This window comes from Spinacia oleracea, chromosome 2 (assembly GCF_020520425.1).
Source record: "Spinacia oleracea cultivar Varoflay chromosome 2, BTI_SOV_V1, whole genome shotgun sequence".
NCBI lineage: Eukaryota > Viridiplantae > Streptophyta > Magnoliopsida > Caryophyllales > Amaranthaceae > Spinacia > Spinacia oleracea.
The window spans coordinates 39,279,427-39,302,008 of NC_079488.1; the positions used below are offsets into that span (position 1 = coordinate 39,279,427).

Here is a 22,582-nt window from a genome sequence, read left to right on the forward strand (position 1 = left end):
TAATTGTTTTACAGTTAAAATTACTTTTCTATATGATATAGTTACTCTTTGAATAGAATGATTATTCTTATCGAAATGCCTATATTACGGAGTATATTATTTTATTTTCATAATTACTATTCTGAAGATATAGTTACTTTACAAAACATATAGTTTCTATAATTTTCTCTTTTTGTCTGCAAGAATGAATATATAATTCCTCTTATTTTTTATATAGTTACTTTTTTTTGATAACATTAACTACATGATATAAGTAACTATGGAATATAAATAATTACTATATGGTATCTTATACTTGTCCACATCATATGACATATTTTTCATATTCACCTTCTTCGTTCCTTCTTCTTTATTCGAAAATGACGATTGCCTTGTGTTAGCTTTGGTGGATACTGGATTTAGGGTTCTACAACAATCGTCAAACGGTGAAACCAATTATTGGGCCTATTCACCTTCTTCGTTCCTTCTTCTTTATTCGGCAATCGAAAGCAAAAATTCAGCAATTAATAAATTAAAATGTCTCTCAAGCTTCAACTTTCATAGAAACAACCTTGTCGCAACATTCGATTGTAAAATCGATATTCATCCAACCTCATAAACGCCGCATCCTTCTCAACCAGATCCTACGGCGGTGATGGTGGCTTTACGAATAGATCCTACGGCGGTGATGGTTGCTTTACGGACAAATCTTACGGCGACGATGGTTGCTTTACGGACAAATCCAACCACGGCGAAGAGGCGGGAGGAGGACTTGTCTTTGAGAACAATGTGGTCGAGCTCGGAATGTAGAGGTGGTTAGAGGACGCGCGAGAGGGGACTCTGAAGGAGAAGCCATTTCCACCGAGGATGGATTTGGTTAGGGAGATGACGAGGGTTTCGATTTCCTAATCCACCACTGCTAATTTACTAAAACACCCTGGTTCACGCTAATTATAACGTGGACCGGGTCCATACAAGTGGAATTGACTTATTAAACCTAATTTTTTCTCAAATGTGAAAAGAACCGAATCTTTTATAAAATATTTGTCAAATAAAACACTTTCTCTTGTCATTTGCTCATCATGCATAGACCTACTTATCGGACGGGTCAAATCAAAATCGGCACAAGTCAGTAGCGGGTCGGTTTATTAGAGCATCACTTTTTAAAGGCTCAACGTGGGTCGGGTTGATGTGGGATAAGGATCAATAGCAGGTCCATAACGATCAGGTCAATAAATTTGCAAGGAAAAGGGATGGAAAAGACAACCAATAGAAAATCCGTGAAAATACTACTCCTTCCACATCTTTTTGTTCTTTACGTATTCCGTTTAGAGTGTCCCATTTTGTTCATTTAGAGTGTCTAATTTTGTTCATTACATTGAGAATCTTTCCTTTTATATTATTACATAAATGCCATTAATATTCTGTCAAAAATTATGCAAAGTGATTATTTTAACCAATTAAGTTCACTGGGGCATTTAATCTCTTACACATTTTCATCAGGCATTAAATCTTTCGCACTTTCCAAATGTGAGATTTTGGATAAAAGTGAAAACAAACTAGACGCAATTTTTGTTTAAATAAAAAATAGAAAGAATCTTAATCTAACATTAATTATTCGCTAAATCGTGTGCATGATAACAAACTAAGAACAAAAAGGGACGGAGGGAACACTCTATTTATATGTTTATTTTACGTTATCTATTTTCATTTACTAAATTATTAGGCTAACATTCTGACATTGCATCGACTTGACATATCCAATAATAGTCATGTCAACTAATGACCCTGTCCAATAGAAATCGTTGACCCTAACTCTTTACCCATAAATGGCACCGACTACTCTGTCCAATAACCACTACCTAGGTCTAACCATGCATGGGCGCGTGCAATGTAAATCATAATCAAACTAATGTCATATTTAGTGAAGCTAAAAGATTAAGTTGATACTCCCTCTGTATTTGTTTAAGGGATAAACTTCCCTTTTTCGGCCGTATTTATTTAAGAGATACACTTGCCATTTTTAGTAACTTATCAATTCCACCATCTAATTAAATAATACATCTAATGTACTCTATGACCCCCCCAAAATGGCATGGTCCCCCACTTGTTTATTTATTAAAATATCTACTCAATCCCACTTGCTTTATTATTTTATTTCATTCAATTATTCTTCTTAATACCCATATCCGACCAAGTGTATCTCTTAAATAAATACGGAGGGAGTATAGTGTAGCAAAATATTTTATCAAACTGTTTAAAGAAGACCTTCTTTGACTTTAATGGTTAAAAGACTTTATGTAGCTAGTACTACGTGACTTTAAAACAAAATAATTTTTTTATACGGAATAAACCTTAAAGAAAATAATTATCGTAAAATATACGGTATATCCCAAACCTTTAAAATGTGTGGGATGGAAACACTATGCTTATGCATAGTGTTATGAGTCTTATATCCTTGATTTTCACTATTCATAAGGAATTTTCCCTACATCCCTTCCCTTTGTTTGCTCTATGCTATTTGCTAAGCCACCCAAGGTTCAAACCTTGATTCAAGCATTTTCCCAAATTCCTTTTCCTTTCTTTATTTTTCCTTCTTTATTTCCTGCTTTCTTTTTTCTTTCTGTTTCTCTTTTCTGGCGGTTCTCTTTTCTTTCTGTTTCTTCCTTCCATTTTTCTCTCCTCTGTTTCCCCTTTTGCCTCACCTTCTCCACCTGTGTCTCCTTCTTCGCTTTGCTCCCTTTGATCCAGCTTGTTGCTTCTTCGCAGTTCGTCTTATCTTGTGCGGCGGCGCTATTCTTCTACGACGATCGGAACTCTTCCAGCCTGTGGGAAGCATTGAATTCATTACCTGACGCAATTGAATTGGTTAGTTAGGCAAACCTTCATTCCTAGATGATCATTCGATTGGTAAATAGTTCATTGCTTCCCACATGCTTGAAATCTTTCCGCCTTTGGTTACTGGTTAGGATGGTGGTTTGATTAACAACTTGATAGGTTGTTAACAGGTATGTTCTATATTTATCATCTACTAATTTTGAGTTTTTTTTGCGATTTAGGGTTTTTTCGATTAAATCTTGAATCTGGAAATTGTTGATTCAGAGTAATTTTGGGGGTTTTCTTTTGCAATTTACCTCTTTTTCGATTGCATCTGTAAATTGTTGATTCTGGTGCATTAATCATCTTCAGCCTTATGTTATTTTTTGTTGCTTCCATTAATTCTCTTGATTACATGTTCATTCGTAGGTTGGAGTGTTAACTGTGGTGTTTTCTCCCCTTAACTGTGGTGCATTAATCCTTTTTCTCTTGATTTTGGGTTCTGGAATTAATCCTCTTCATTACATGTTAATTCATACTCTACAGTATTACTTATGGTGTTTTAGCTTCACACTTAGATTTCTAAGACAACCCTGTTTTTTGGGTTCAACTTGTGCACATCCCTCTTTTTCCTGGGATAGTACAACCTTCCCCTTACTCTTGGGTTCGGCTTGTGCACATCCCTCTTTTCCTGGGATAGTACAACCTTCCTTGTACTCAAAATCACACCATGCTGCCTTTTTTTATTATCCCTTTTTTTTGTGGCTGTGTGTGTTAGAGGGCTTTATCAGTTGTCCTTTTTCCAATTTCTAGAACTGCTGGTTTCCAAAAGTAGACACCTATATATAAAGGGAGGGGGGTTCTCTTTCCTTTTTAGGGTTTTGCTTCACCGGTTGTTTTACTTTGTTTGGAAAGGTAGTGCAATCAACTTTGCTCCCTTTTACCAGTTGTTTTCCTTTGTTTGGAAAGGTGGTGCAATCAGCTTTGCTCCCTTTTATTACTCATACTAATAACAAGGTTAAGATTAGCTATGTGTTCATGTTAACTCACATAATTAGAGTGGTTGTAATGTTGCTTCTTGATGCTCGTTTGTTGTCAATCTAATGTAATCTGCCTATTTAAAATCCCAGGCCATATGATCTACCAGAAATTTTGTCTACCCTTGACGGAAATCCTCCTACGATCTATGGACATGTATCGGTGAATACTGAATGTGCACTCCTTGGTCCTTTGCTGGTGTTTTTAAAAAAGAACATCCGTTTTTTCCCCATTTGTTTAGTGTTATTTTGTATACTCTGTGCACATACTTGTAAATTTATTGTCCGTTCTTCTGGGGTGCCATTCTTTCAGTTAACACAAGTTTCTATATAATACAAGATGAGGATCATTATGCACTAAGGTAGTTATGTAGTCATATCCCTAAGCTGTGATGAAATATTGAGATGTTTATGCATTGAGATCCCTAATTCAGTTTGCCGTCTTTATTGGTAACGTCCCTGAATTTCGAGGTTCAATGCTGTAACATGGTCTTTGTGTTGGCTAGGTCGTCGTGTTGCCTTTTACTGCACTTTTTCCCTGTCACTTGTGTGTGTGTGTGCGCACATACACAATATAGAACTATTTTGTCTATGCATAACTTCCCTTTGATGCTAATTTTTATCAGTGTAGTTTGGAGCGAACACGTGCCTCTGTTTCCAATTTTTGTAATTAGGCATGTTTTATCCAGTTGTTGTTTGGCATATATTTGATAGAGTAGTTAGCTAGCTAATTTACGTAAACTGATGTGTAACTGCCGTTTGTTACTGTCTAAGTTTTGCATTTTGGATCCGTGTTTTTATCTGGGGACAACTAATTTAGTCATTTGTTCTTGTCTGTTGTTGCATAGGCAGGACAGGTGTTGCAAGCATCATTGCTCGGTTTGGTTCCGAGTGTTTCCGGCTATCCTTGCTTTGCCTCTTGAGTGCGTTAGGTGAGTGCCCGAACTATTCTGCCTGCTGTTCATTGTGCCGGTTATTATAGTTTTTCCGTCCTGGCCTGCAATACAGGCAGCGTTGGTTTGAATAGATTGTGTTCTTGTTGCTTAGTTGTATGCATATACATGTTTTGCCATTGCCTGCTGGTTTATTAACTCTCTTGGGGGTTACCAAAGCATTCATTTCCGTCCGAGATTCCTCTTTTTCCCTGTAATATTTGGGTCACAACATTAGAGGTAGTCAACCCTTCAACCGCCCTCTAGCCTTATCCTTTTATGCTTATAGTGTAAGCCCTAGGTGTGCATCCATGTGTGTGGTGATGTTTTGTCCATTGACCTGATTATATATTTGTCTTTGGCTTGTTGTGATAGCATACTGAAATGGGACAATTGGGTGGAAGTTAACATAGCATTGCAATTTTCAGCAGTCACGCACTAATTACTACGGGGTGATTCGGGGTATCAATCTGTTGCTATTGGTATGTTTAGTCGTAATATAGATGGAGTATCGTGTATTGTGTGTTTGTTGGTAGTGTTTAAGGTTTACACACTGAAGAGAGTTCAACTGTCCCTGGATATACAGTGCCACTAAAATCCCAAACATATAGGATAGCTCAATATCAATCGAATCCTAATACTATAAGTAAGTATGGCTGACGGAGTCACTGTCTCCATGTAGTTTGCCTGACTGAATAGCTACCTATAGTGTGCTTACTTGAATCAGACTGTGACCTATAGTGTGGTTGGCTACAAGAGTTAACGAGAACCTAAGTCTTTTGGAACCGACTCACCTTTTTCAATTGGTCCTAACTGACAACACGTACACACAGCTAATAGTGGTGAGCCCAGCAAGGTTTCCCCCCTTTATGTTTATCATACACTTACATCCCAATATTTTAAAAAATCCAGTGTTAGGTCTAGGTTTGTGCTAGGGTGGTTAGCCAACATTTGAGTGTTTTAGTTTTTGTTGCTGCCTGTAGAGCAGTTGTACAGTGGGCTAACAAGCTAATTGCCTTGTTCATTTTGCATGGTCATCTGCAATCCTGATTTTAAGTCCAACAGCGAGTTCTTGTACTTCTTGCTTTGCTCGGTGTGCCTAACCATATACGTGCCCAGTCTCAGACTGTTTGCTTGCTTATGTGCCTAAAATCCCCTTAATTTAGCCTTTTCCCATCACAGGTTATGGCAGTGCCGCCCGCACAAATCCGTATTCCTTTTCAGCCTCTTTTGAGGCAGGTTGTAGAGTGCTTGCACTTTCCAAAGCCAATGTACGATATGTTAGATATAGATAAAAATAATGTTTGCGTGGCGGTGAGGCCGGGAACGAGTGCAATTGCTTATGTGTACATTGGCGGAGAAGCTCCTACACTGGAGGAGTCTTGCGAGAGAGCTGCTGAGAAGGCTGTCCGTAGCCTTATAAAAAAATATGATGTTGTTGTTGAGGATTTTACTTCTGCTAGCAATAGGGCCCTTGAAAGATGTGCGAGGTTGTATCGTCTCAAGAGAGTTGAGTTAGAGGGTATTGAAAGCGGACATCCACAGGTCCTGCCTCCAGAACATCATTGTATGGACATTCGAGTTTCTGTGAAACACGTGCGTCTGGATTATATAGGAGTATTGCGCACCGTGGTTGCCCAGACTCAAGTCTTGCTTGCTCCTATTGAGCATCTCCAGTTTGGGCCTCACACTTGGGTTTGTTGGTTGACATTCACAAGTCCGCACAAGAGTAATGCTATGGAGTCTGTTGTTGGGGATTATACAGAGACTCTTGAGGATGCTAAGCAAAGTGTAGCAAAGAAGGCCATCTATTGCTTGATGCGCCTCTATGCTTTTGAACTTGTAGACGCGAACTATGGGTCTGGGAAATACGCTGCTGTTGTGTATTCTCTTGAACAAGAAAGTTGCTCGACTGTGAGGGAGCGCATGTCCGGGGTTAAAGAAACTATTCAGCCTAGCGCCCTTGTGATTGAGCAAGACTGCTTGACTCCCCGTGGTTGTCCATTTCAGATACCCTCTATGATTACTGCTCCTCTCCCCCCCAAAAAGCGCATGTCCAGACCCTCTTTTGTCAGGCCATCTGTTCCTGGTTCTACTTCTGCAACCCCGGTCTTCTTTGTTCCACCTGAACTTGACACTGTGTTCAAACGCCGGAAGACTGTTTAACCTACCGAAATAGTTCAACCTTTGGGGTGTGAGCACACCGTGCTCTGTTTCGTGAAACTGCCTCCTCTTTTGATGGGACAAGCCTAGATGTATTCCTATAATTTAGGTGGCTTGTATATGTAATATTAGGGGTGATGGTTCTCTTTTGGTTCCCTCTTGCTGTATCGCCATACAGTTTCTCTTTTGTTAGCTGTCAAGCTTGTTAGGTAGTTCAAGTTGTAATGGTGCTATGTTTAGAAATTCTGGTTCGTCGTATATGGCGATCATATGTATGCTTTTAATAGCAGTCAACTTTGTATTGAATCCTTATGTTTAAATGAAATTCAGTTTGTTTTGGAGCACTCTTCTTTGTATCCTGCTTTACAGTGCTTTTCCCTTTCCTTGATGTATCGTGTCTCACTTCCCTGATGCTGCCTCCTGCTCATGTTTCTTGTTGTTAATTGCATTCTAAATTTACCTAGGGTTGTTTGATATGTAAATGTAAGTTGGTGGACACACCAGACTAACATGTATGTCTATTCAGGTCTGTAGGTTGTGTTCACAGTTATTGAATGTTGGGTTTTGGTTGAGGAGAGGCTCTCACTTGTGTTGTTCGTTTTGTACACAGCGTGTTCTTTGTGCCTTTGTTTGTCGACTTAGCTTATTTTGTGTTTGCAGATTAAACAGCTGATGGTTTGTGCAGGGAACTGAACATTTGGAAATAGGTAGCGTGCCAACTTATGTGATGAGTAAGTTCCTCCGCCTTTTCATGCGTGTGGTTTTTTTTATTAAGTGTCTTACACATAGCCTGCTATGAATTCTGTTAAACATAGATCAATTCTTGAGTAGTTCGTATGTAAGCCGTCCAAGATGCAGCAAGCGCATGAGGAGTGTGCAGGCCATGGCTGAGCCTACAGGTTCATGCAGGTAATGGTATATAACAAAGCCATGTTCCATAGTTACTTTGCATGTTTATAAACAGGCTTATTCGTTGTTTTACAGTGAGTTGCCTGAGGTTAGAACACAACCACCCAAGAAACCGAGGGCAAAGAATACTAGGCCAAAACCACCAAGTACTTTTAAACATGTCCTTAAATCATCTTAATTATTAACACCTGGTTAAATATCCATCGCTAATATGTATACCCTGTGAACCAGAGGTGCCTGCTGCAGTGATTGGACAGCCATTACCGGCTGCACCTCTTGCACTATCTCCACCTGAATATTGCCCAAAATGTTCTGCAAAGAAGTTCCAATTTGAGTCGCTGCACTTTTGTTGCGGCAATGGAGAAATTAAACTAGCTTCCAATGCATACCCAGATGAGCTTGTAAAGCTATTTGATTCCCGAGACAGTGATGCTGTGCATTTCAGAACATATGCACGGCTTTACAATAATCTATTTGCTTTTAGCTCCCTTGGGGGGGACTTAAGTTCGAAGACCGAAAAAGGCATATATGTATTTAAGCTACATGGGCAAATATATCACTATCTCCCTAATTTGCTTCCCACTAATGACAACCCTAAATATTTGCAACTATACTTTTATGATGGCCAACACGAGGCTGAAAATCGGGTAGGCTGTTTCCCAGAATTAAAGCCAGAAATTATCGCTATCCTAATGAATGTCATGCAAAGAAACCCATATGCTAGATTTTTTAGATCCTTACAAGAAATGGAGGTCCATGAAGATACCCAGATTTTACTTAACAAAAACACTGTGCTAAATCAGAATGTCTATAACGCTCCTACATCCGATGAAGTTGCAGTCATTTGGTCTGAAAGCACATCTTCCAGTACAAGTAGAAGTCCACATATATTGGTTTCCGGAAAATCAAACAGTTCCCATAGAATAATGCATTATTATGGTTGTTATGATGCACTTCAGTATCCGCTCTTATTTCCATTTGGAGATTGTGGATGGCATCAAGGGCTTAAAAAGATGTCAACGGGTGGGCAACAACAGCTTGCCACTCATCAGGATCCTGTCTTATCGTGTGCTGTCCACACTGTTGAAGACTTCTTGGCTCAAGAAGATAACCGTATGCCTTACTAATTTCATTTACTCTGTTCTACCCATGGCTACATTCTTTTTTTAGCATATCTCTTTTGCATCTGTAATAACATATGGCCTATTGTTTTGCTTACCAGTTGCTCATCAAGGTCGGGAAGGATCAGCTAAGCATATCTCTTGCAGAGAGTATTATGCTTATAAGCTTCAGATACGCCCTTGTAACATGCTGCTAAGGGCAGGGAGGTGCTTCCAACAGTACATTGTTGACATGTACGTGAAGATTGAAAACACTCGCTTGGACTTTTTCCGAAAGAACCAGCAAACTATCAGGGCAGATTTGTACCAAGGTATACTCGACACTGTCGAGAGCGGTGAAAACAGTGCAGCTAATGTGGGGCATCGAGTTGTGTTACCACCAAGTTTTCTGGGGGGGCCTAGGGATATGAAAAAGAGGTATTTGAATGCGATGTCCTTAGTTAAGAAGTATGGGAAGCCTGATTTGTTCCTTACAATGACGTGCAATCCTAATTGGCCAGAGATTAAACAAGAGTTGGCTGTCGGAGAGGAGGCACAAAACCGGCCAGATTTAGTTTCAAGGATTTTCCGTGCTAAACTGATAGCGCTAAAACACCATATCATGAAAAAAAAAATATTTGGTGAAGTTGCTGCTATGATATATGTTGTTGAGTTCCAGAAACGGGGGTTGCCGCACGCTCATTTCCTTGTTATCCTTAAACCCAATTCTAAGATTAGAAGCCCTGCTGACTTTGATAAGTTTGTTTCTGCTGAGATCCCTCCTCTTGCCAACCCTCACTTGAGGAAGATTGTTCTTCAACACATGATGCATGGCCCATGTGGACAACTGAACCCTGATTGTGCGTGCATGAAACGGAAAGGTAATGAGGGGCACTGCAAGTATGGATATCCGAAAAATTTTGCTGCCGAGACAACTAACAGCAGCGATGGATACCCACTTTATAAAAGGATAGATACTGGAGAAAGTGTTTGTATTCGCAGGGTTAATATGGATAACAGGTCAGTTATTCCGTATAACCCGTACCTATCATCACTTTTTGATTGCCACTTAAACGTTGAGGTTTGTTCGACCATAATGGCAGTCAAATACCTGTACAAATATGTGTACAAGGGCCATGACAGGATCTCATTCAACGTGCAGGATGGTAGCACTGCTATTGTTGATGAGATACAACAGTACCAGGCTGGGAGGTGGGTTTCCCCGTGTGAGGCAGCATGGAGAATTTTCGGGTTCGATCTGTTTGAGATGTTTCCATCGGTGTTGCCTCTGCAAATACATCTGCCTAACTTGCAGACAATCCAGGTAATGCCTCATGAGAATTTAGACGAGATCATTTTAAATGATAAAAGATCTCGAACTCAACTTACAGAATTCTTTAGGATGAATGCTGCCACACCTGATGGAACGGGCTATACATATGCAGAATTTCCAGAGCATTATAAGTGGGAGGGTAAAGAATGGAAAAAAAGAAGCAACAAGACCGTTGTTGTTGGCAGGCTCACTTTTGTAGCACCTGCTGAAGGGGAACGTTACTTCCTCAGATTATTACTGATGCATGTGGATAGCCCGCGATCCTTTGATCATCTCCGAACTGTTGATGGATATAAGTGTGCCACTTTTCAGGAGACAGCTCTGCGGCTGAAATTGCTAGAGGAAGACAACGCTGTCGACTTGTGCTTAGCTGAAGCGTGTGAAGTGCAAATGCCGACTGCATTCCGACAGCTCTTTTCAACAGTGCTGATCTTCTGCCAGCCAAGTGACCCCAATGCCCTTTGGTTAAAATACTACGACGCTCTCTCTGAAGATTATAGGCACCAGTATCCGAGTTCTGATAGCAGGTCAAGGGAGCTCACTGTTAGATCTGTTGAGCAATCTCTTGAAGCAATGGGGAAATCATTTAGAGACTTTGGCCTACAACATTTAAATGATTTTCAAGATGAAGAGTTCAGGCGAACAAAAGACATTATCGATGCACTTGATGCACCGATACCTCGGGACTGTATTGATGCCCGTAACACATTAAACCAAGCACAGCAGGAGGCATTTGACAGCATTATTGACCACGTTCTTAAAGGGAAACCTGGTGCATTCTTCATAGACGGGCCCGGAGGAACAGGTAAAACCTTCCTATACAATGCTCTCTATGCAGAGGTTCGTTTGATGAACAAGATTGTCCTACCAACTGCGACATCTGGAATTGCAGCATCAAATATACCTTCTGGGAGGACTGCTCACTCTCGGTTTAAAATACCGATAGATTCTGATGCTTCCCTTGCTTGCGATGTTCCTAAACAGGGCAGTCTTGCATGTTTACTAAAAGAGACATCGTTGATTATTTGGGACGAAGCTTCAATGGCAAGGAAAGAAAATGTTGAGTCATTAGACATGCTTCTACGAGACTTGTGTGATGAGAATACCCTTTTTGGTGGCAAGCTTGTGGTTTTTGGTGGCGACTTCCGTCAGGTCCTGCCCGTCCTACCCCGCAAAACACAGCGAGAAGCTGTTGCTGCTAGCTTAGTGAGTTCTGTTCTTTGGCCTCGGTTCATTAGGTTCAATCTCACTGAAAATGTTCGGGCAAGAGAAGATCCCTACTTTTCTGCGTTTTTGCTTTCTCTTGGAAATGGTGAGCTGCAAACCGGCGAGAATGACCTTGTGCAATTGCCAATGCAGATAGTACACCCATCTGAGGTCGCTTCTGATCCTATTGCCGAACTGACTGCAATTGCATTTCCCGAGGTAGATGTTTGCAGGTCCACCCCAGGCAATTTCACAACAACGGCTATACTGACCCCCCTGAATGAAGATGTTGATGATATCAATGCTACCCTGATAGACAAATTCCCTGGAGAATCTGTTATGTACAGGAGTTTTGATACAGTTCTTGATGATAATAGCGCGATCTATCCTCCTGAATTTATACACACCCTCTGCCCAGGTGGAATGAGCCCATACAAGCTCGTCTTGAAGAAAAATTGTCCAGTTCTTCTGCTTCGCAATATCCTGCCTTCGTCTGGCCTGTGCAATGGGACACGTATGATATGCAAGAATTTCTACCCGAATCTGATTGAATGCATGATCACGACTGGGCAGCACAGCGGAAGCCATGTTTTTATACCCCGAATTAGGCTTCGGCCGTCTGCATCTTCCAATTATCCTTTCCAATTTCAGAGGAAACAATTCCCTATAAAACTAAGCTTTGCAATGACGATAAACAAGTCACAAGGGCAAACACTAAGCCAAGTCTCCATCTATCTTCCCCAGCCGTGTTTCTCCCATGGTCAGCTTTATGTGGCATTGTCTCGTGCTAGAAAAGCATGTAACGTCAAAGTTGTTTCAAAACAATCTCCGGGACACCAACCTGAGCACCATGTTAGAAATGTCATCTCTTATGATGTGCTCAGATTAGCCGGTATCATATGATATACAGGTAATCTATCACAAACCTTTTTATCTGCTTCCTGATTGTGCATTTACAGCTTGCTTTGTTATTATTCTTGTACGGCTTACTGTAACCAAACATGTTCATGCCATGCAGTTGTTGCTCCTTTTTGTGCCTTTTGGTTTGTGCTGCAAATATGCCCGTGAAAAACAGCCCACCTGTGTAGAAAATCATGCAAGCACATGCATTCTAATGTCATCTACAGGTTCCTGTTGCAGAGGAAATGATAAATAAGGTATATACCCTCTTCAGTTCTGTATGCCCTTACTTTGCTGCCTTTGATTCTGATTTATTTTAATTGAATACATCTTTGGTGAACATTCGTTGTTTTAGTGCGACTAAGTAATCTAGCATCACCCCTTATTTTCACCAGTCAATAAGGCTAGCTTATGTATAGAGACAGAAAACTTTTAGCTACAAGAAATTGAACAAGTTTGGCATAGGATCTTTCAAAAGTATTCACCCCGCATTTCAATGTTGCTATCGTCAAGTATATATATACATGCTCTTATTTGTTCTTCCATTCAACTGCTAGCAGTTAATACACACTGTTTTGCTGTGCGCATCATATATAGGAGTTGAAATTATAATTCTCGGTTTCCTTCTGATTCCTAATAGACTTAACTGTTTGGTTTATTTAATTCAAATTTTGACTAGCTCTTCTCTCAAAAACTGGCAAAAACTCATAGACACATTGGAAACCTGGTGTGTCCCTTTATTCCGGATTTTGTACCTATGATCCAATGGTGTCATGCCAAATAATGTGCCAGGTAGATGTCCATCCTCTAATACTAAGCTTTAAGCTTTGTTTTGATGCAGATCAAGAAATTTTTGGTGTTCATATATGCCAAGTGAGGGCTCTGATAGCTCATACAACCTCATATTATTCTTTCTGTAAGTTCATTACACCCATCTGCTTAAATATCAACTTGCACATTGGAAGTAGCTAACTGATAAACACGTTTGCATATGTGCTATTTTGGTAGTATTTTGTGAGTCCCTTTGTGTTCTACTCTCATTATTAAAGCACCTAAGCTCAAGCGATTGGGTGACACTAAAACCAGTGTTATTAGGTCGTTTAAATGCAAGTCCTTAAACTTTAACATGGAGTTATTATAATAGCCAAAGAGATTCTATATTTTTCTGTGTTGCTCCCTCTTCGTTAATCCTTCTCCTTTTTGGTTTTCCAAAATAGAAATGCATATCCTGACAGAGTACTTTCAATTAGTATCTTCCTGCTATGCTTAACTGAATTATAGCTTGTACACCAGAGATAACCTCCTTTTTTTGTGCACAGACCCCGGGTTCCAGTAACTGTTGTCAAAGGTTCTTTCTGTAGGATATTAGTATTTATAACCAGCCCGCTTAGATTTATGTGGGCTCTTTTGCTTGCCTGTTTGGTCATTGTAGTTCAGATTCAGAACAACCAAATTGCACACGTTTGCTGATTAAACCGGTATTATGAAATACATTCATATTGTAGCTTACTTAACACATCCATTGTAGGTGAGACATATTAATCACCACTTCCAGGTGAAAGAAAATAAAGTGCACACTTGTCTAATTCAAGCAGTACAGTGCATTACAGAGAATCAAAAAACTACAACGAAATAATACGGACTGTCATTGGATTCTTGTTTCAAAGTAATATGAACTACATGTGAACATAAAAAAACCTCATCTTTCTTTATTTTGAGAGTGAACCAAATGTAAACTGAAAGTTAGACTGTCGTTGCTTGCAGGTATGAGCGAGGTTCATGACGTATCCCCTCATTTTGCCCACAGTTCCAATGGTGTATGCATAATTTAGTGCGATCAAGTTGTAAGAATAGACTGCTGAATTTGGTTTTGAGATTTGTGTTCTAAACTGTTATAATGTCGTGAACATGCATTTGTTTCTGTATAGTAAGCATCCTATTAAATGTAGCCGTTCTCTTGGTCAATCTTCAAAAGGTTAACCACCAATTTTAGCAAGTTTCCTAATCGAGCCGGTTTTGTATCACCACTTTTACCCACTTCCCTACTCGAGTATTCCTAATTAAGGCGTTTTTTCCCCTGTCAACTTAGCTTGAGAATATCACTTTAGACGCTTGCAACTTATCTATTACTAACTTCTTTTGAAATATACACTCGGAAACTGGTTATACGAATGTAACCATCATGGTTCTACAGATGTTGCTCACCGTAATATAGGATGTTCCGTAACCCTTTAAATAAAAAATCTCGCAGAAATCTATGAAGCACTAAACTTTCATCATGATATTAATACTTCACACTAATTTTTCCAGCCTAACATTATATAATGTTATTAATACTTCAGCCTCTTCCAAAGGTGTTTGTTTTTTTCTCAGGAAATAAAAAACCAGCAGACCACAGTACATGGTCATACCCATTAGAGAGGTATGTATCCTTTTATATTGTAGTCCTTAAAATCAGCTGTACGTGGTAAAGATTTCCCTCTTAAAGTTTAAGGCAACACGTTTTTACATAGCAAAGTATGGTTTAAATAGTGTTAGGACATGGTAATACAAGCCTTCACCTGCTACAAGGACAATAAAACACTATTCTGAATAGTTGATTTGCTGTTTTGCCCATGCCTCTTTGCTTACTGCTGTGCCTTTCTTTTGAACCACAGGTTTTCCTTCCCTCTATATATGAAGATGTAGCACCCTCTATTCAGTCCCAATCTTTTACAACCTACGCAGAATTTTACAGCTTCCTCTCCACAATCAGAATCTGCAGTTTGTCAGGTATGACCAAATCAAATGGAATTTATTGCTTTGATGTATAAGATCATAAATGTTTGCATTATTGTTTTTCAAATGCCTGCCAATTGAATATAGATTTGTTTTACTAGGTTTGTATTCTCTGCATAACTGATAATTCAAAGTTATACAGTTACAAAAAAAGATGATGTTGTTATGTTAGCTAAAACAGAATTCATGATTATTTTGCTTTGATGTATAAGATCATAAATGTTTGCATTATTGTTTTTCAAATGCCTGCCAATTGAATATAGATTTGTTTTACTAGGTTTGTATTCTCTGCATAACTGATAATTCAAAGTTATACAGTTACAAAAAAAGATGATGTTGTTATGTTAGCTAAAACAGAATTCATGATTATTTCTGTGGGATTAATCATATTTCTTTTCTTTGTATTCTCTGCATAATTGATAATTCAAAGTTACACAGTTACAAAATAAGATGATGTTGTTATGTTAGCTAAAACAGAATTCATGATTATTTCTGTGGGATTAATCATATTTCTTTTTCTTACCATGTGTACAAACTCTAAGAAATGAAGCCTGAACGCGTGTATCTGGATCAGCTAACCGAAAAAAGCAAGGGCTACAAGGTTAAGGTCAAGGTCGTAGAGAAAGGACCGGAAAGGAACTCTCCTTCAAAGGGAATCCTATTCCAAGGACTTGTGATGGAAGATGACAAGGTATAATTGTTTCATTTCGTTTCCCTTTTTTTCATGCTTGCTTACATGTTCTCTGCCAAGTTTATTTCCATCTGTTTTGTCCCCATGCCTTTACTAAGCTGCTGACTTTTAGTTGCCTACTGAGTGTTCTATCTTTTAGAGTTAGTTCTAAGATGCTGCTTATTTCTCAAGCAGCAGTTGGTGTTGATTTTTCCTCTGAATCTGTCAACACATAGTAATTTTTTAAAAAGGAAATTCCTAATATCTCCTTTACACACTCAGTACTAGAATGCTAATAATCTGTCAACACATAATATATTGGGAAAAAGGAAATCCCTGCTAATCTGTCAACCTGGAAATGTTGAACACATAGTAGTATAACAAATATGAGTATCACAGCCACTTCAGATCTGAAAAAGAGTTTACATTATGAATATCGTCCAGGAGTTTTTTTTCCTGTAAACAATAATGATTTCCCGAATAGGTATATGGGGTTCCATGTTACTCTGTAATCATACATGTTTTATGTCGAATTGTATGCATGCAACTGCTATGTTTACATTTTTTTCCCCTGGTGTACTCTCATTTCCTTCCCTGTTTGTGGTCTATGCATATGGTTTCCTATTCACGCTGCCATTCTGTTAACTTATTTAGTATTGATAGATACGTTAGATACGTTAACATAGTAGCATCGTCCAGTGATTAGAATTTTTCATTCCGTAATACCGTCCAGTGATTAGAATTTTTCCCATTATAAATACCGTCCAGTGATTAGAATTTTTCCCATTATAAATACCGTCCAGTGATTAGAGTTCCCATTATAAATACCGTCCAGTGATTAGAATTTTTCATTCCGTAATCAATGATTAGAATATCTACCTATTCTATTTACCTCGTTCCATAATAAACGATTAGAATTTCTGGAACTCCTTTCACTTAGTTGTCCATTCAGAAGAATAACTCGTAAAGTTGTACCTCCTCGCTCTTTAAAAAACATATGAACTCCTTACACTTAGTTGAAAAACATAAACATCCTACCTTCTTACTCTTCAAAAAACATAAGAACTGCTGGCCAGCGTACGTCATCTATCAAATTATTGGATTTCCTGGATACGACTGCATATTTAGTCGCACGTGGTCACCACTGGAATTAGGTTTCTGGTAATAACTCTTTAATCATCAATGTTTTATATCGAATTGTATGCATGCAACTGCTGTTTTTAAAAAAAAATCTGGTATAGTCTTATTTCCTTGGCCTGTTTGTGTTTTTTGCATATGGCTTGCTATTGAAGATGCTATTCCGTTAACTTATTTAGCATTAATAGATACCTTAAATAAGTTAACGGAATAGCACCGTCATAAGGCATAAAACTATAATGTAAAAGCAAATAGATAAATACATACAACACTTGCAAATTTAGGGGACATGAATAACACTGCTTCATTAATAGGTCTAACATTAGGATACATTGGATCGAAGGTAGCTCTCTATACATTATGGGGGCAAGACATGACGGACGGTCTGATCAAGCCTGTGCCCGGGGAGGGCCAGCCACAGGGCAACCAATGCAACCAGGACAGGCTCATAATAGAGCTGTCCAGCGGTTACCTCTTGTTGCTCATATAGTGCTGGTCCTTAGGTGGTTTGTAATTCTGAAGGCGCATACCCTGGGGGGACAACCAACCGAACCAGACATTCGTGGTGTCAACCCTCAGTTTCATAAACCTTCATCTCATCAAACCTACACATGGCCTGGTAATTTAACTGTATGTCGTGTTAGTATCGACAATACATCAGACCATGGTACTTAGTATCGACAATACATCAGAACATTCATGTTAATTGTGATATTTCTGTAAGTATCCAGGTATTCATACACCATCTAAGCATGCTGAACATGATATGTTGTGTACCAAAGGGTACAACAGACGACTCGATCTTCACATCACTTGCCATTTGAGGAGCGTTTAGTTTTGAGGCTTTTAGGTGAATAGGGAGCTAAAGAAGAGTTAGGGGGTGGAATCGTCTAACGTATAATAAGAGCATGTGCTTTATTTCCCTTCAGAAAACAGTATACCTGAATAGAGGATAGGTGAGAGAGTGAGTTGGAGAAGGTTGCTTTTTATAGGGGAGTATGCCCATACAGTTGTTAGTTTATATTAAATTATGATGCAAAGTCATTGGTGAGCTTTATCTATTCACACAGTGGAGGGCAGGGAGGCCCAACCATGAATAAGGTTGGATGCCATGTGTATCAGTCTGATTTATGCAGTAAAATCAGCAGTTTTAGGCCACCCAGATTAGTGATTTAAATGTAATATTGACCAGAATCAGCTATTCCCAAAATGCATGTTTTCTATGTCAGTCCTATACATCAATGTTCCCCCACAGGTGTTAGGCTTTCTTCTGTTGCTTCATTCCCAATGCATAGCTGCTATCTAGAAAGGATTCAGTTCTGCCTAAACCCGTTGCCTTATGCTCCCATATTGTTGACCATGTATAGTTACGGTTTTATTTATCAAATATGCACACATGTACTGGTGGTAGTTACTTATTTAAGCTGTTGTATGCTATTGCTTTATGCAGGGAAATCGAATGCGTGCTGCACTTTTTGGAAATCAAATTGATGTCTACAAGGAAGCTATTGAACACTTAGGGAGTTATGAGATAGCTAATGCTACGATTAAAGCCAGCGATGAATATTGGAAAGCCAAAGACGCGAAATACGGTCTGCTTGGATACCAGATGAGCTTTGGCTCACAGGCGGTAATCCAACGAATGAATGCTGAGTCAGGGCCAGTATTACCGGAATACCAATGCCTAGCCACCATCCCAAGAGTGTATGATCCAACTGACAGATTTGGTAAAGAACCTACCCTCTTCCCTACTATGTTGTGATACTATACACATGCGCCAATACTTATTTCTATGCTCCTTTTATTTGCAGATATTGTTGCTGTTGTTCTATACCTCGAAGAAGAAGCACGGAAAGTCACTGGATTTGAACAACGCGAATACTTAGTTCGTGAAATTGTGGTGACAGACCATAGGTACGACTCATACTCTATTTAAAAATCTAAACATCTTGCGCTTTAATCATCAGTGCCAAACCTTCGCCACTTTTGCAGCAATGAGCAGCCAATCACAATTACTGTTTGGAACGAGCTGACTGGAGAACATTGCAAACCGCTCTCCTCATGGGCAGAACAGTTCACTGTTTTTGGATTCACGGCTTTGAGAGGCAGCTTTCATAAAGGTTTTGATTACCTTAATCCTCCATTAGTGTCTGAATACACAGTTTCAATTATCTTACAAAAGACGCTGCGAAATGTACAGGATTTTCCCTTGGTTCCACCATGTCTACTAGAATCATTACTGATCCAAAAGGAGAAAGAGCAGACGCATTGAGGGAATGGTAAGACAGCACATGTCATTCCTTATCCTTTAAAAACACAACATAAAATACCTGGCAACTAACCTCGATATGTTTTGTAGGGTCAAAAATCGCACCGACTGGCTGAGTGACAGGCAAGCAAGGGTATTGGATGTCAGGAACCCTACGAAAGAGAAGGTGATCATCACACTGGACTCCCTGAAGCTAAAAAGGGTATAAACCTTTGCTTTTGTCCTATGTACCTTGATTATCGTCTACAATTATTAAAACTCCAGTCAATGACACAATAATCTCAGATGATTTCATATTCCCAACAACAAAAAACTAATATTTCTAGGCTGCCATATCAGTGTTGGACTATGTTTGCATTGCATAACTGCTAAGCTAAGCTAAGCTAAGTAAGGAAAAAATGTCAGTAAAAAGAAAAAAAAAACGGATAATGGAAGGAACATCAAAGATATTACATAGCCTAAACTAAATTGCGTTGCATAGCTACTAAAAATAGATAGGGAATTTAAGGACTGCTACAACATCATCATTGTGTTTACATTGCATTGCATAACCTAAACTATATTGCATTGCATAACTGCTAAACTAAGTAACGACAAAATACCATCCAATCAACTACGCTAACTTTACATTCAGTGAGAACAGAATACACAGGTAGTTTTTGTCTGATTAGAGCTGTTATAATGTTGCTTCATAATAAAGCGATCATATGCGAAAAAGTGACGGCCTCAAGAAAGTGGCCCGGGGTAACTGAGCTTAAACCTGTTGGAAACCCACACTCATATGCGAAAAAGTGATACACAAATAATGTATGTCTTATTGTTCCGGTAATGTAGATGCACTTCAGAATATAAAGAAGTGTGCCTGACTTGTGAACCTGTCGGATTTTTTCCCTAGCCTTACAACACCTTGCAAGAGCAACGCCATTGGCTCAGGGTTACAATACCCAACCCTCAAATGAGCACGATCAATGCATACCTGGGGTGCTCTGCTTGTGGACGGCGTGGAGACATTCCAGCAGGGACATCCTACACTTGCACCAGATGTAAGGCAGATACCGTGTCTACTCCAAAGTAAGCTGCAAACTTTAGAATGCTTTGTTACAGACGAATACATGTAATGCTGTGTCACACTTTTGCAAATGATCATTGCAGGATTACCTACAATTTCGTGGCATCTGATGGGACTGGCACAATGGAATGCACCTCGTTCACTGAAGATTCTGAAAAGTTGTTCAGGATGACGGCTGCAGACACGTTCAGGATGAAGAACAGCGTAAGCCTATCTCCCTTAGACTAACAAGTCAACCATGGAAGAATGTTGCAAAACCCATTAGAATGTACACATATACAAATTTAGAAAGAAAAGAACGCAACACTGCACATTGTTATAAAATTAGGCGACCACTGTAAAAAATCAACTTTAAATTTATCAGGTTAAAACTGCAAATTACATAAGAAATGAAAGACAAACAGAGACCACACAAAGGGCATTCGAACTTGTTATACACACTTCCCTGATGACATTTAAATTCTTACAGTGGACTATCAAAAACTTAGTAGGTAGATAACTTATTAAACAATCAGCCATATACTTGCATATGAAATTAGGAGCTTATTGCAGTTTGTGTTGCCTTTATTAATCCTTCGGTGTCAGTTGTTTCTTCTACCATACATAGGCTGGAAAACGTTTCCTAAGCTTAACAAACACCTGTGTTTCCAGAATGATGCAGCGACCTTTGAACAGCTCCAGGAAATGCTCAAGTCCAACCACTTTCTGCTGGAAGTCGGTCCAACAATGGGTCTTTCAAAGAACGGCGTGCTTGAATGGTGCTTGAAATCGATTGATTTGGAATCTGGGGAGGCCCAAGCAGAAAATGTTGAGCATCACTTTGCTGATCAGCAGGCTGAACAGGGTCCGAGTGCCAGCCAGGTGCTTGCACAAGCAACGATTGCTAGGCAGCAGCTTGAACAACCAACGCTTCGTAGGAAGAACCCTGAGCAAGCAATGGTTACTGGGAAGCAGCCAGAGCAAGGAGCCATTCCTCAAAAGAAACTGAAGCAGGCCCAAGCAGAAAATGTTGAGCATCGCTTTGCTGATCAGCAGGCTGAACAGGGTCCGAGTGCCAGCCAGGTGCTTGCACAAGCAACGATTGCTAGGCAGCAGCTTGAACAACCAACGCTTCGTAGGAAGAACCCTGAGCAAGCAATGGTTACTGGGAAGCAGCCAGAGCAAGGAGCCATTCCTCAAAAGAAACTGAAGCAGGCCCAAGCAGAAAATGTTGAGCATCACTTTGCTGATCAGCAGGCTGAACAGGGTCCGAGTGCCAGCCAGGTGCTTGCACAAGCAACAATTGCTAGGCAGCAGCTTGAACAACCAACACTTCGTAGGAAGAACCCTGAGCAAGCAATGGTTACTGGGAAGCAGCCAGAGCAAGGAGCCATTCCTCAAAAGAAACTGAAGCAGGAATTCATAGCTGAGCTCCATGCTGCACAGGGGAGTATTGCAAGACAATCAGACGAAGAGGAGGATGACTCCTCTGGTAAGTAATTCAAGTGCATCATTAGTTGTCCCTTTTGCTTAGGATGAAGAAGCCAGATCCTCTGGTATGTAATTCAAGTCAATCAGTCATCCACCCTTTTGCTTAGCTAAGATTAATGTCTTGTAAAATAATTAGTATTGTAGTTGATCTACCTTGGAAACTTGTAAGATATAGGTAGTCTCTACTTAGCCTGGAATCAACGAGTCCTACACTTCATGCCAACAGAAATAGCTTCTGTTGCGATCGTATAGAAGGTGGGAATGAAGCCTCACTATCTAGAACCCCTTACATATTTTGTAATATAAACATAAGAACTCTTGTTCTATTCTAACTCGGGCACTATGCCGAGTACCTTATATTCTAATTTGCACGAGTGCTTTGTATCTATATTCCATTATAACTCGGGCACTATGCCGAGTACCTTATGTTCTAATTTGCACGAGTACTTTGTATCTATCTTCCATAGACAAAATTATGATGGTCGCCAATTCGTACGGTTCCATAACTTCGTGATTGTTTGTGTCATCTTTTACCATTTGCAATTGTTTTGAGCTTAATGGTTAGCTCGGTGTTTGAAGCACGCTAATTAAATATACCAAACCGATTCTAATATCTTGGGGGACCGCGCGCGGTAGCGCGCGGTCCAACAACTAGTGTTTATTAAATGTGGAATTGAACGAATCTTTTCGAACAACTGTAATATTTGTGAATTGTGATAATGGACAAACACATTAGATAATCTCATTTACCAAAAGTGCTACCAACTTTAATTTATTAAAATCTTTTACTCCTTTTTATTATTATACTCCGAA

At 39.5% G+C, this 22,582-nt stretch overlaps 3 protein-coding genes across 3 annotated transcripts; all 3 read left to right on the forward strand.

Moving 5' to 3' along the window:
• The first annotated feature begins 2,381 nt into the window (after positions 1 to 2,381).
• On the forward strand, positions 2,382 to 7,565 carry LOC130467823 (uncharacterized). The gene is made up of 3 exons (XM_056836720.1): positions 2,382 to 2,987; positions 4,682 to 4,765; positions 5,948 to 7,565. Exon 3 carries the CDS (start codon positions 5,951 to 5,953, stop codon positions 6,929 to 6,931), a length of 981 nt encoding a protein of 326 aa, XP_056692698.1. The 5' UTR covers positions 2,382 to 2,987; positions 4,682 to 4,765; positions 5,948 to 5,950; the 3' UTR covers positions 6,932 to 7,565.
• A 472-nt stretch (positions 7,566 to 8,037) lies between these two features.
• Positions 8,038 to 14,724, forward strand: LOC130467821 (uncharacterized). The gene is made up of 5 exons (XM_056836718.1): positions 8,038 to 8,950; positions 9,060 to 12,386; positions 12,495 to 12,633; positions 13,218 to 13,292; positions 14,141 to 14,724. The coding sequence occupies exons 1-2, from the start codon at positions 8,530 to 8,532 to the stop codon at positions 12,377 to 12,379; spliced, it is 3,741 nt and encodes a 1,246-aa protein (XP_056692696.1). The 5' UTR covers positions 8,038 to 8,529; the 3' UTR covers positions 12,380 to 12,386; positions 12,495 to 12,633; positions 13,218 to 13,292; positions 14,141 to 14,724.
• A 298-nt stretch (positions 14,725 to 15,022) lies between these two features.
• Positions 15,023 to 22,155, forward strand: LOC130467822 (uncharacterized). The gene is made up of 10 exons (XM_056836719.1): positions 15,023 to 15,148; positions 15,697 to 15,845; positions 18,412 to 18,688; positions 18,773 to 18,875; positions 18,954 to 19,081; positions 19,162 to 19,240; positions 19,321 to 19,432; positions 20,126 to 20,301; positions 20,383 to 20,503; positions 20,951 to 22,155. Exons 2-10 carry the CDS (start codon positions 15,699 to 15,701, stop codon positions 21,776 to 21,778), a joined length of 1,971 nt encoding a protein of 656 aa, XP_056692697.1. The 5' UTR covers positions 15,023 to 15,148; positions 15,697 to 15,698; the 3' UTR covers positions 21,779 to 22,155.
• The last annotated feature ends 427 nt before the right edge of the window (positions 22,156 to 22,582 follow it).